Below are 12,507 nucleotides of genomic sequence, written 5' to 3'. Positions count from 1 at the left end.
CTCTGAGAAAGTTGGAGGAACCTTGAATAAAATGATGTTTGGGAACTTATCCCTTTTAGTTTGAATTATTCTCGTCTCTGACACCATGGGTTATTGAAGTGACTTTTTCTGTTTTTAGTTCCAGAGGCCCCTGACCGGCCTACCATCTCCACTGCGTCTGAGACATCCGTCTACGTCACTTGGATCCCTCGGGCCAATGGGGGTTCTCCAATCACTGCCTTCAAGGTCGAATATAAACGGATGAGGACGAGTGATTGGCTTGTGGCAGCTGAAGATATCCCTCCTTCCAAACTTTCTGTGGAAGTTCGTAATTTAGAGCCAGGTAGTAATATTCAAACTTCCCTTTTTTACCATCCTTGCTGACTTTAGATGCATATTTTTAATAATCGTGTAGTCTTCTAATTGTTAAAGTAATGCAAGCTTATTGCATAAAAATTTGAAAATAAAGAAAATATAAAGAAGAGATTAAGTCACCTGAAACCCACGCATCCAGAGATAACCATTGTTTACCTTTTGGTATATCTCTTTCTAACCTTTTTTCACTTTTTAATACAAACAGGGATCGTGCCGTAAATTGTTTTGTGACCCCGTTTTCCTCATACTATATCATGCATTTTTCAGTATCATTAAAAATTCTTCAAAAACTCAACTTTTAATAACTGTGTGTCTTCCATATAAATATACCGCAGTTTACTTAACCCACTATTTATTTCTGGGTTTTAGCTTATTTCTAACAGCAAATGAGTAGAAATGATGTCGTGGTGACATCTTGGCATGTGTATGTGTGTGTATGTGATTTGCTACGAATGAGTATTTTAAGAGGAAAATTGCTTATTATTTGACTACAGTTGTTTGTTGATGATGCATCTCAGCATAGTTATTATACTCAGTGCTTAGACTTACAGAGACAACACTAACACTTTGTTCTGTAAAGTTTGTTCAGTAGAGGAACTTTGCCCCACCCCTCTATATATGGAAAAATTAAACCATAAAAGAGAAATGGCAGTGACCACAAATAACACTTTCTTTTACTTGTTTAGGTTTCATGACCAGTTTTGTTTATGAATTCTAAAGTGTACATTAGTGGCAAATGCCTGTGTTTGTCTAGGAACGTGAGCTAGGTGTAGTTGGTAGAAGGTGGCAGTTTTAAATGTGGGTGAAGCTAAGTGACATTTTACAGACGGAAAACATTGTCTTTAGAAGCCCAGTGGTTATTTTTGAACTATTAGAAAACTTGCTGTAGGAGTCTGACTTATTCTTTAGATTTAGATTTTCAGAAACTCACAACTCTTTGTGTTTTGGGGTTTTTATTAAGTTCTTAAATCTAATACAAATAAATACTTTCTGCCCCCTCTCTGTATTCCCTTCCTGGAGGAATCGCAGTGACATCACCCACATGGTACCTCTTCATAAATGTATTCACCAGGTTAAACCACTTCAGTTGTTTCTTTCAAAGGGAAAAGAACCTGGTTTTGAGCACAGAGACTTCAACTAATACTGTATTTGGTAGGTGTGACGTTAGAACAAGATGGTAAACAGAGCAGATGAGCTTTTTCCTGTTCTCTGCCTGCCCCCTTCTGTGAGAGATGTCATTAATATCTCATGGTATTTAGATCTTGGAATCTTGAGTACAATGCATTGAGCAGCTACTACTAGTTGATAGAAATTGGCAAGTGGGCTGAAGTCTATTTACCGTATAGGCTTTAGAGGATGTATTGCTATGGCACAATTGTCATATTTTGAATATCATACATTCAGTTGTCTTATGACAGCTTTTTTTTAAAACTCTGGGTTTTTTTTCTCTCCTCAAAAGGTTCAACATATAAATTTAGGGTCATTGCTATCAACCATTACGGTGAGAGTTTTCGGAGTTCAGCATCTCGTCCTTACCAGGTGGCTGGGTTCCCCAATCGTTTTTCTAACCGTCCAATAACTGGACCTCATATTGCATACACAGAAGCTGTCAGCGATACTCAGATCATGCTAAAGTGGACGGTGAGTGAAACGTCTTTTCTGGTTTGGCCATGTTAATCCATTTAATGTGTTCTCGTGATATAATGTGATGAACAGCAAATTTTTAAACTTTTAAGTGAGGGGAAACTGAAGGGCACAGATATTTGTCTGAAAGAACATATGATAAGTGGGGCAGGGTTAAAAGAACATATGATAACTGTCGCCTCAGTTCTCATCCAAGTATTCACTTAATTGCCATTTCGGGATTTATTCATTTTGTACCAAATGTACTTTTATGCCTTTGAACTTTGTGACTAAAATATATTGCACATACATTGCTTTATTTTTGTTTAGCCCTGCAGTAAGCTAAATGTTCTTAAATACCTTTGAATTAAATTAAAAATGGCCATCGAGGATGTTTACAAAATGAATCTGGAGAAATATTACCACACAGATAAATTAATCTTAATGCATTTGAAGGTTAAATTTATTTTTGTCTTTGACAAGTCTTTGCTTCTATTTTTTAGTACATTCCATCAAGTAACAATAATACTCCCATTCAAGGATTTTATATTTATTACCGGCCAACAGATAGTGACAATGACAGTGATTACAAGAGAGATATTGTAGAAGGTAAGTCCCATTGGCAGGTGGGTCCCAATAAAAGAATTTTGGAGGGAGAGGGCTTATAAATATTATGGAAAACATCATCCCAGGTTAGGACAGAGTGAAAAATGAAGTGGCATATTTACTATTACTTTGAATTTTTCCCAAAGAAAGATAATGTTTTCAACTTAATATATATAGTAGCTTACATTTTGGTTCTCAGGACCCCAGTTACAAAAATATGGGGAGACAGAATTTATCAGTAGTTCATTTAAAAAAAATTTTTTGTTTTCTGTTTTGTTTAAATGAATAGTGACTTGGGTATAAAAATTAACTGCAACTTCTAGCTATATTTTTAAAAATAATGACTCAATCCGTAGTCCCACTGAAGTGTGTACTAGAATGAGCATATCTTGAGCATGTTATCCACTTTTAGAGACGCTGAGAAATTGGAATATATAGAGAGAAAAAAACAGCCAAGATGGTGAAGGGTGTGGAAACTCCTTTCTACGGCATTTAAAATATAATGCATAACTGTGCATATAGTCTGAAGGCCCCCCATGATCTGGCTGGCCCCCGCCAATACCTTCAGCCATGTCTCATGCCCCTCTTCCTTTCTCACTGTGTCTTGTGTCACACACTGGCCTTCTTTCAGTTTCCATGTGTACACCAAGAGCTTTCTTGTCTCAGGATCTTGGCACATGACAATACCTGCTACCTATTGAGCTCCTCTCCCACGGCTTTATCTAGGTACTCCACTTTTCTCTGTTGTGTGCTTCCATGCTTTCTCCTCAGATAACCTCCTCCCGCTTACCTGAGATACCCTTGTTATGATTTCTACTTGTGTCCTTTATGTTTATTTCATGGACGTTTGTCATAGTTTAAATGTGTGTGTATGAATGAAATCATTTGCTTAAAGTTTGTCCTCCCACTAAATGTTAGCCTCCTATGGGCCAGGGGCCTTTTTTCCTACTGCTGTACCCCCAGTCCATACAATGGGGAGGTGCTCAGTATTGAATGAATGAATGAATGAATGAATGAAGTCCAAAAAGAACAATGGAAGGTCTGCAGATGATCAGGCTGGAAAAAAGACGACTAACAAGCAACATGACAGCTGTCTTTAGGTATTTAAGGACTGTTATGTGGAAGAGGAACTCAGTCAGTTGGAGGAGGGGCAGCTAAAAGGAAATAGTGTGAAGGAAGAACCCTCTAACGCAGCATTTCTAGCAAGTTCTCTCACAAAATCATAAACTCCCTAGTTTTGGAGGTGCTGTCAGTAATATCTCGGAATGGATTCATGCTTTGTGAGGAAGGCTTCTTCCAAGGTCTTTTTTCACTCCAAGGTTCTGAGTCTTTGAAATATTCATGTGCTAATGGATCACGTCTGAAAATTGCTCTAGGCCAAGGTTATTTTCATATGACTTCTTGACATCAAATACTGCACATAGTTTTTGTTGTAAGTGGTCCTACAATAAAGTACTTTAAATATGCTATACATATCATGTTTCTTTAAATAGTGTAGCATTCCTTTTAATGTTTATCCAGTGGAACTACTTTTGTAATATAATGGAAAACTTATCATCTGAGTTTTAATACCTGGCACGTATTAGGTGTTCAGTACATATTTGTTGAATGAAAGAATGGTTGTTTCTCTTAATGTGGAAAAGTAGAAAAGAAATTAGTCCCTAAAATCCTCTTTAAACATAAGGAATTCTGGAAATGTGGAAAGATAATGATTAATGGCAAAACGATTCTGTGAAGTCCAGATAATAGCTGTCTTAAAGGAGAAGTCACTGGAAGAAGCACCAGGGGTACCTTTGGGTGCCAGTAATATTCTCTTTCTTGACCTAGGTGTTGGCTCCATGTTCAGTTTGTGAACATTCAGTGAGTGGTACAGTTACGGGTTCTTTTCCATCTGCATATTTTACTCCATAAAAAGGCTATTTAAAAAAAGAAATAGAAAGAATTGTTGTGACAGTTAGACATTTTACTTCTATGTAGGCCTTCATTTTAGTTTAGCTGGGTTAGGAGAGTGGGGCTGTCAGATTTTTATTTTTAAAATCTTTTTTTTTTTTTAAAGATTTTATTGGGGAAGGGGAACAGAACTTTATTGGGGAACAGTATGTACTTCCAGGACTTTTTTCCAAGTCAAGTTGTTGTCCTTTCAATCTTAGTTGCGGGGGCGCAGCTCAGCTCCAGGTCCAGTTGCTGTTGCTAGTTGCGGGGGGCGCAGCCCACCATCCCTTGCGGGAGTCAAACCGGCAACCTCGTGGTTGAGAGGACGCGCTCCAACCAACTGAGCCATCCGGGAGCTCAGCGGCAGCTCAGCTCAAGGTGCCGTGTTCAATCTTAGTTGCAGGAGGCACTGCCCACTATCCCTTGCGGGACTCGAGGAGTTGAACTGGCAACCTTGTGGTTGAGAGAGCCCACTAGCCCATGTGGGGATCGAACCGGCAGCCTTCGGAGTTAGGAGCATGGAGCTCCAACCGCCACCGGGCTGGCCCCCTTAAAATCTTTTGACAGTGGTTAAACATGTTATAAGATAGTTTTAAACAGGTCAAATGTAAATAGAACGAGCATCCCTCTCTTTTTCTCTCTCTTCCCCGCACCTCACTCACTCACTCACTCACTCTCCTCTACCCTTCCTAGTTCTCTCTCTAGAAATATCCACTGGTAAACAGTTTTAAATTATGTTCTCTAGTTAAAGTTTTGAACTTTTATGAGCTTGTGTGATGTGAATATTGAGTGTGGAACTGGGAAATTACTTTAAAGGAGCTTTTGTATCCAGCAGTAAAGGTCTGTGAATGTGAGTTTTGCCTGATGGTTCACAGAGAACTTGTTTATAAACGTAATAGATGGAGCAGTTAGATGTTTAAGTGGGTTTCACTGTGCTGTGTAATTTGCTTATTCCTTATTTTCAAGTTTATGCATTTGAAATTCTTTTTGTGGCAGTTGGAAACTATTGGCCTGTTCTCCCAAACCAACGAACAAAAGTATTTATCTTTTGTATGTAAAGCTGTCCTTAAAGTTTTAGGTTACTTATATATATTGACTCAAAATTGTTTAAGCTTTTGAAGAAAAATTTGAAACTCAATTACATTGTTAAAGGATACAATAAAAGAAGGACAATTATATTAACTTATCCTATTTCTGAGTTAAGTTCCACATTTAGATAAACTGTAAAGTGTTTCTAGCATACCAATACTCTTGTGCTGAATATTTTTGTCTTGTAAAGTTTAGTTGAGTTCCAAATAAATCAGAGTAATCCGTCATCTGATCGTTTAAGTTTGTGCTTTGGCTTCTTACCTTCTCTAAAATAACCTTTGCGGAAAAAATTGTTAAGCAAAGGATACATTTTGGTTGACTTTAAACCTAATAATGCACTTAGCTGTCTTATTCATCAATGATCAGTAATAACGCTTTATTTCTGCTAATATTTCCTGTAATTTTAACCTTTGGAATAATTACCATAACAATGGAATATTAATCTAACGAGATATGTACTATTTTAACTATTTTCTCTTGTTAGTAACATATCAGAAACTTAGTTTAATTCCATTTTTACTATTACTACGAAAGGAAAACTTCAAATCTAGTATCGTAATTATTCAAGAGAATATTTATAGTTAGGTAAGTGTGGGGCTGGGCCAGAAAAGACCTAAGGATAGAGAAAAAAATAGAAGTTTTTAAGAAAGATTTTGGAATTTAGAAATAGGTCTATTCTAGTCTCAACCAGATTTTGAGTCAAGTTTCTTTTAAGGTTCTCTTTACATTTATAAATGAGGTGTAGATTTCCTCATTTATCGAGCCTTTCAGAGACCCTTGATCCTAAAACAAGCAGGTTCTCTATCTTATAAAATCTCTATCTTATAAAATATAGGTCTTTATGAATGAGGGGTTTTGTATTGGTGACCTGGAAAAGGGGCTGTGCTTCTGGACTGAAATATTTTTGTCTGTGTTGAATTAGAAAAGAACCTGGTGCTATCTGTCTTGTCAGCCAAATAGATCTGACTTGTATGTGTAGTTTTACTTTGTTTTATTTCCCCCTTTAATTAATTCTTAAGTCAGTTGGTGATATAGTTGAATTTCTAAGAAACAGTGGAAACAGTTTGAAGAGGCATTTTCTAAGAGGGATTAAAGATGCTTGAAGAGTTAATTAAATGGCAGAAGTGTCCTGTTTATTAAAGTTTGTCACAGGTCCATGGAAGTAAAAATGGAGAGTGATTTATACTTGAGTGTTCAGTTTAGGAGTGTTTCTAAATGAAATGTTGGCTGTGTGCCTTGGATAACAGAATAATTCTATTAGAGATACTTGTGTGGTTTAGAGACCCTGACCAAAAGAAAAGAAATAGTGGGAGCAAGTAGCCAAGAGTTTTCTGTAGTGGATTTTGCTTTTCGATTATTCTCGACCATTTATTCAGGCGTTTATTTCTATGTCCGTTCATGTCACGTTCATTACAACAGAACTGAGAGTTTCACTGAGGCTTGTCTTATAAATGGTCACTTGTTCTGGGAAAGGCACCGTTTGCTGATCTCACATACAGTATTTCTTTCTGGTGGGCCGACAGAGTGGATTGACTTGCTGCACTGAAATAGAGGATCAAAAGACTTGAGGGTTTTTTTTTTTTTTTAACCTATGGATAAAATTAACATGTAAGATTCACCACTAATTATTTGTAATGAAACAAAGTATTACTACCAACACACAGGGATAGCTTTAATTCAGTTTATCTCTCTATCATTTTTTTCATGCCATGTAATAGAAGTGCTAGTTATCTGTGGTGTATCACTAACATACTAAATATTAAGTACATTTTTATGGCGCAAACTATATGGTAATGGAGACTGCTCCAACCTTATTTTGGAATTATTAAGTAAGTATATTGACAGTACCATTTAGGTTGTACGGCATGTGAACCTTATCTTTTATTTTCCTTTCTAGGTTCAAAGCAGTGGCACATGATTGGGCATCTGCAGCCAGAAACCTCTTATGACATTAAAATGCAGTGCTTCAACGAAGGAGGAGAAAGCGAGTTTAGTAATGTGATGATCTGTGAAACGAAAGGTAGGAAAGGGGTGAGAATTTGTGCTTTTTCCCTGAACAGTGCTAGAATTCTAAACTCTGGATCATTCCTCCTGACTATTGGTATATTTACCTATAAACGGTCAGTATCCTGCTTTGGACCATTTTCTAGGTGCATACATTTAGAGTGTCCCAACAGGAAGTGCAATATGTTCATTAGAGCATTTGTCTAAAAACTAATTTACATAAGCATTCAATCATATTCATTCATTTCTGTGTCACTCTGAATAAGTCACTTCCCTTCTCTTTTTCTCCATCAAGAGAATAGAAATATTTGCTGACTAATTTCTGAGAATGTCATGAGAAATAAAATACTAAATAAGTATAAGAATTTTAAGGACAAGTGCAACATGGTTAAAATGGTTTCTTGAATGACAAATATGTATAACACTATGTGTTTAATTAAATATAGTAAAGTTCAGCATTCGCAGTTGCTAATTCTAAATTGAAGTTCTCAATTCTGCCTACATATATAGATTAACTGAAATATTGGGTTGGTGCAAAAGTAATTGCAGTTTTTGCAATTTTTTAAATTTATTTTTAGCCCTTTCAACCGTAATTACTTTTGCACCAACCTAATATTACCATCTTTAAAAACAGAAGATACCACAAGTGAATAATGGAAACAGCTAATGTGGGTATTTACAAAGCAAAAGCACTCGTGTCCAGTCTCAGTTAATCTGACAGAGAAGAGACTTTTTTCCTTGTGTCTATTTTTAAGAACCAGGAAAACTTCCCAGTCCTAGTAGATTCCCCCACCCCCATGTCTCATTGGCCAGAACTCGGTCACATGTGTTGTAGTCACTCCCTGAGGTGGGCTCCAGCATTCTGTGGGGTGCAGTGGATGCCTAAACAAAACTGTGGCTCTGCTCGCATGAGAGCAGAAGACTGTTGAATGAGCTACGCAGTCACTGGTCTCTGCTACAGGTGACTTTATTATCCCGATTTAAAATGAGGAAACTGAGACTCAGGAAGATAGAATTATAAAGCCAAGACTCAGTCCCATCTTTTATTTCTATATAATGTGTCTTTCTTCTGCAAAATCCACATATTAAATCAACATTTAAACACATACAAGGACATACAATTAAATTTGCAAACTCATCCTAGAAAAAGTGCTACATACATCATTGCTGAATATCAACAGTCCCCTTTGAAGTACTCCCCTTGGGAAGCTATGCACCGACGCCAGTGCCTAGTCCACCCTTTAAAGCAATTTTGGAACTCTTTTTCTGGAATGGCCATCAGAGCTGCCATTGTATTACACTTGATATCCTGAATGTCATTAAAATGTCTTCCTTTCAATATTTCCTTTATCTTTTGGTAAAGAAAGAAGTCGTTGGGGGCCAGATCAGGTGAGTAGGGAGGGTGTTCCAAAACAGTTATTTGTTTACTGGCTAAAAACTCCATCATAGACAGTGCTGTGTGAGCCGGTGCATTGTCGTGACACAAGAGCCATGGATTGTTGGCGAAAAGTTCACTTCCAGATAGTAAACTTGGTTAACTGTTTGTCCAGTTGGTACAAATTCATAATGAACAATCCCTCTGATATCAAAAAAGGTTAGCAACATCAGTGCAACAAGTTTGCAAACTAAACTGTCAGATCTTATACATAGCCCTGTAGACTTACCTTGAATTTCACTTGGTTAGCACATATTCAAGTGTCTTTTGTACCAGACACTGGGATGTATTAACGGGCATCTCTTACTTGCCTCTAGAGGGCTGTGATACTCGAGCAAAATTAAATAAAAATGAAATGTATCCTCTCTGTCCCCAAGACATTTAAGAATCTAGCCAGGCAAAACCTAAAACACAAACAGCAATGTTGTAACTGTGCTGTTGAAGTAGTATTGTGGTCTAGCTGTGTCTGTAATAGTATTCTTCATTCATTGACGTTGCTGGGGAATAACAGGTTCTACCTACAGACTTTCAGATCAGCGCAAAACAAAGAAACTTCTTTAAAATGTTAACTGTTCATGTTGAATGACCTTCTAAAATGTATCATGTGATTCCTCGCCTGTGGACATACCACGTGTTAAATACCATTTTTTGAAATGACTCAAGGTTCTTGTGAACAGTGACTGTCTTATCTTTAGTAATTCAGGAAGGTTTTCAGGAATGACAGAGGTGCTGAGGCCTGCTATTCCCACTGCCCTCAGAAATCATAGACTGTCAGGATTTTTCCTTAGTTCTTTGGTCTTCTCTTGATGGTTGTCACCGTTTTTGTTTCGCACTCTGAGCTGTCTCTTCTCATTGACAAAATGAGTCTGTCTCACTCACCCTTCACCTCAAGGGTTTTTAACTTTAGTAAGAGGTTGGCAACCAGATCATCAAGCTTGGTAGTTTGATGAGTAAATAAAGAGTGAATAAACCTGAAGGACTCCCCTGTGAGTAATCATGATTTTTGATGTATGACGTGTAACATCCATTTTGCCTCAGAAACTTGTTTGTTTTCTTTAGAATTGGCAGGGAACTGAGAATTGTTTAATCCAACATACCACCCGAAGTAGAAATTTCCTTTAGAGTCTCTGCCAAGTATAAATCCAGCTTTCAGTGATGGAGAGCTCTTTCCTTTGAAAGGTGGCCTCTCCTTTACAGATTCCCAGCTCTGTTCTGAGTAAAGTTGCTAGAAAAATGAAACCCAATATAATGTTTGTTGAAGTAGATTTTTTTAAAGCCCACTCTGCTCCTATCGGTTGCTAGGTGCCATAATATAGTATATAGTATATAGTATAATTATATAGTATAAAATATAGTATAATAAGTGAAATATAGTATAATAAGTAATAATCATAAGAAAATTGATTGGACACTGCCAGGTGCCAGGCTCCATTCCAAGTGCTTTATGTGGATTAACTTATTTACTCTTCATTACAACCTTGTGATGGAGCTGTTCGTATTATCCCCATTTTTCACATGCAGAAACTGGTCCATGCAGGTTAAAGCCATACAGCTAAGGTATGATACGTGGCAGAACAGGATATAAACCTAGGCAGTCTGTTTCCAGAGACTGGACTTTCAACTACTATGCCCCACTGCTTTTCTATGACATTTAAAGCAGTAAGAGCTGTTGTTTGGGGACAGAAAAAAATCGGGTTTGAGTCCCATCTGTTACTAGCTTTTGTTATCATCATTATACCAGTGAACTAGGGGAGAGGAATGCATTTAGGTGAACTCCAAAAGTTTTTGGGATTTGGCATGCTTAATATTTATGTGTGACGTATTTGGACTTGTATGTAATGGTTCTAATAGTCCAAAGTTGTATGTTCTAATATTAAGCACATGGTGGAGGCATAAAATATATAATTCTGCGTCTTATTCAGCCGAAAGTATATCAGACAGAAAGGATTTTTTGCCCATCCATAAGTTGAAATACCTTTATTTCAACTTTGAAATACTTGTGTTTTAACTCATCGGGAGTCTTCTATAAGCACAATTGAGAGGATAACCATAAAGCCGTTTGCGTTAGAACAAGTGCATGTGCTTCTCTGATCTTATGTTTTCTCTAGAACTTGTGCACTAAAACTTTGGCACATCAGATTTTGAAACTCTTGAGCCCTCTTTGTGACTCATCGGTGGTCAGATCATCTGAGTAATAAGTGTAAACAGGCTGGCTTGGGTTCTTCACGAGACCTCTTTCAGAGAGTAAACCACTTCACAGAGTCTGTATTCACTCCGACATCATGTTTTCCTTTATATTTCAACTAGTGAAACGTGTTCCTGGAGCTTCTGAGTATCCTGTCAAAGACCTGAGTACCCCTCCAAATTCTTCAGGAGGAGGAGGAAATGTTGGGCCTGCAACCAGTCCTGCCAGGACCAGTGATATGTTGTACCTGATCGTCGGCTGTGTGCTGGGCGTCATGGTCCTCATTCTCATGGTTTTCATTGCCATGTGCCTATGGAAGAACCGCCAGCAGAATACCATACAGAGTAAGTCACTCCTATGTACTACTTCCTTCACTTTTTCCCAACAGATGGATAGAAAAATATTGTCAAAATAAATAATTAATTTCTCACACTTCTGTGTATTAGTGTCATGGCATAAAACACATTAGCTACTATTTATTCAGGGGAGATGACTTGAAAACAGTTTTAGCTTGTCAACCAAAGTAAGTGGAGCATCAGATTAAATTGCCCAGGAGAAACAAACAAGAAAGCCAATGCTAAGCCGGTCTCTAAGTAAACAGCTGACTTGGTGCTGGGAAACTTTGGCTTTGTCGGACCACCAAAGAGGTTGAGTCCTTGAAGCATGAGCCTTGCAGTTGCTTCAGGAACAGCTTCATACTGTACAAATCTTGTCAACAGGGAATAGAAAAAGCGTGATGGAAAGGAAGGTAGCAAAGACTTATTTTAAGTTACTGTCTCTGAATTACACAAATTAAGATAACATCGTCCTGGGCCAGCCCGGTGGCTCAGGCGGTTGGAGCTCCATGCTCCTAACTTCCAAAGGCTGCCGGTTCGATTCCCACATGGGCCAGTGGGCTCTCAACCACAAGGTTGCCGGTTCAACTCCTTGAGTCCCGCTAGGGATGGTGGGCAGCGCCTCCTGCAACTAAGATTGAACACGGCACCTTGAGCTGAGCTGCCGCTGAGCTCCCAGATGGCTCAGTTGGTTGGAGCGCATCCTCTCGACCACAAGGTTGCCGGTTTGACTCCCGCAATGGATGGTGGGCTGTGCCCCCTGCAACTAGAAATGGCAACTGGACCTGGAGCTGAGCTGCGCCCTCCACAACTAAGACTGAAAGGACAACTTGAAGCTGAACGGCACCTTCCACAACTAAGATTGAGGGGACAACTACTTGACTTGGAAAAACTTCCTGGAAGTACACACTGTTCCCCAATAAAGTCCTGTTCCCCTTCCCCAA

The 12,507-nt window shown here is 38.2% G+C and overlaps 1 protein-coding gene across 7 annotated transcripts in view; it reads left to right on the top strand.

The window, feature by feature from the left end:
- The window catches only part of CDON (cell adhesion associated, oncogene regulated), a 91,946-nt gene that overhangs the window by 58,754 nt on the left and 20,685 nt on the right, over positions 1-12,507 (top strand). For all 7 annotated transcript variants that reach the window (XM_033098002.1, XM_033098003.1, XM_033098000.1 and 4 more), the window contains exons 12-16: positions 119-322; positions 1,814-1,995; positions 2,481-2,586; positions 7,502-7,624; positions 11,351-11,572. In XM_033098002.1, the coding sequence (XP_032953893.1) occupies positions 119-322; positions 1,814-1,995; positions 2,481-2,586; positions 7,502-7,624; positions 11,351-11,572 (837 nt within the window). The remainder of the gene's footprint in view (positions 1-118; positions 323-1,813; positions 1,996-2,480; positions 2,587-7,501; positions 7,625-11,350; positions 11,573-12,507) is intronic.

This window comes from Rhinolophus ferrumequinum, chromosome 25 (genome assembly GCF_004115265.2).
Source record: "Rhinolophus ferrumequinum isolate MPI-CBG mRhiFer1 chromosome 25, mRhiFer1_v1.p, whole genome shotgun sequence".
In the NCBI taxonomy this organism is placed as follows: domain Eukaryota; kingdom Metazoa; phylum Chordata; class Mammalia; order Chiroptera; family Rhinolophidae; genus Rhinolophus; species Rhinolophus ferrumequinum.
Note: the sequence above shows the minus strand (reverse complement) of the source record. Positions and strands in the feature narration are given on the sequence as shown.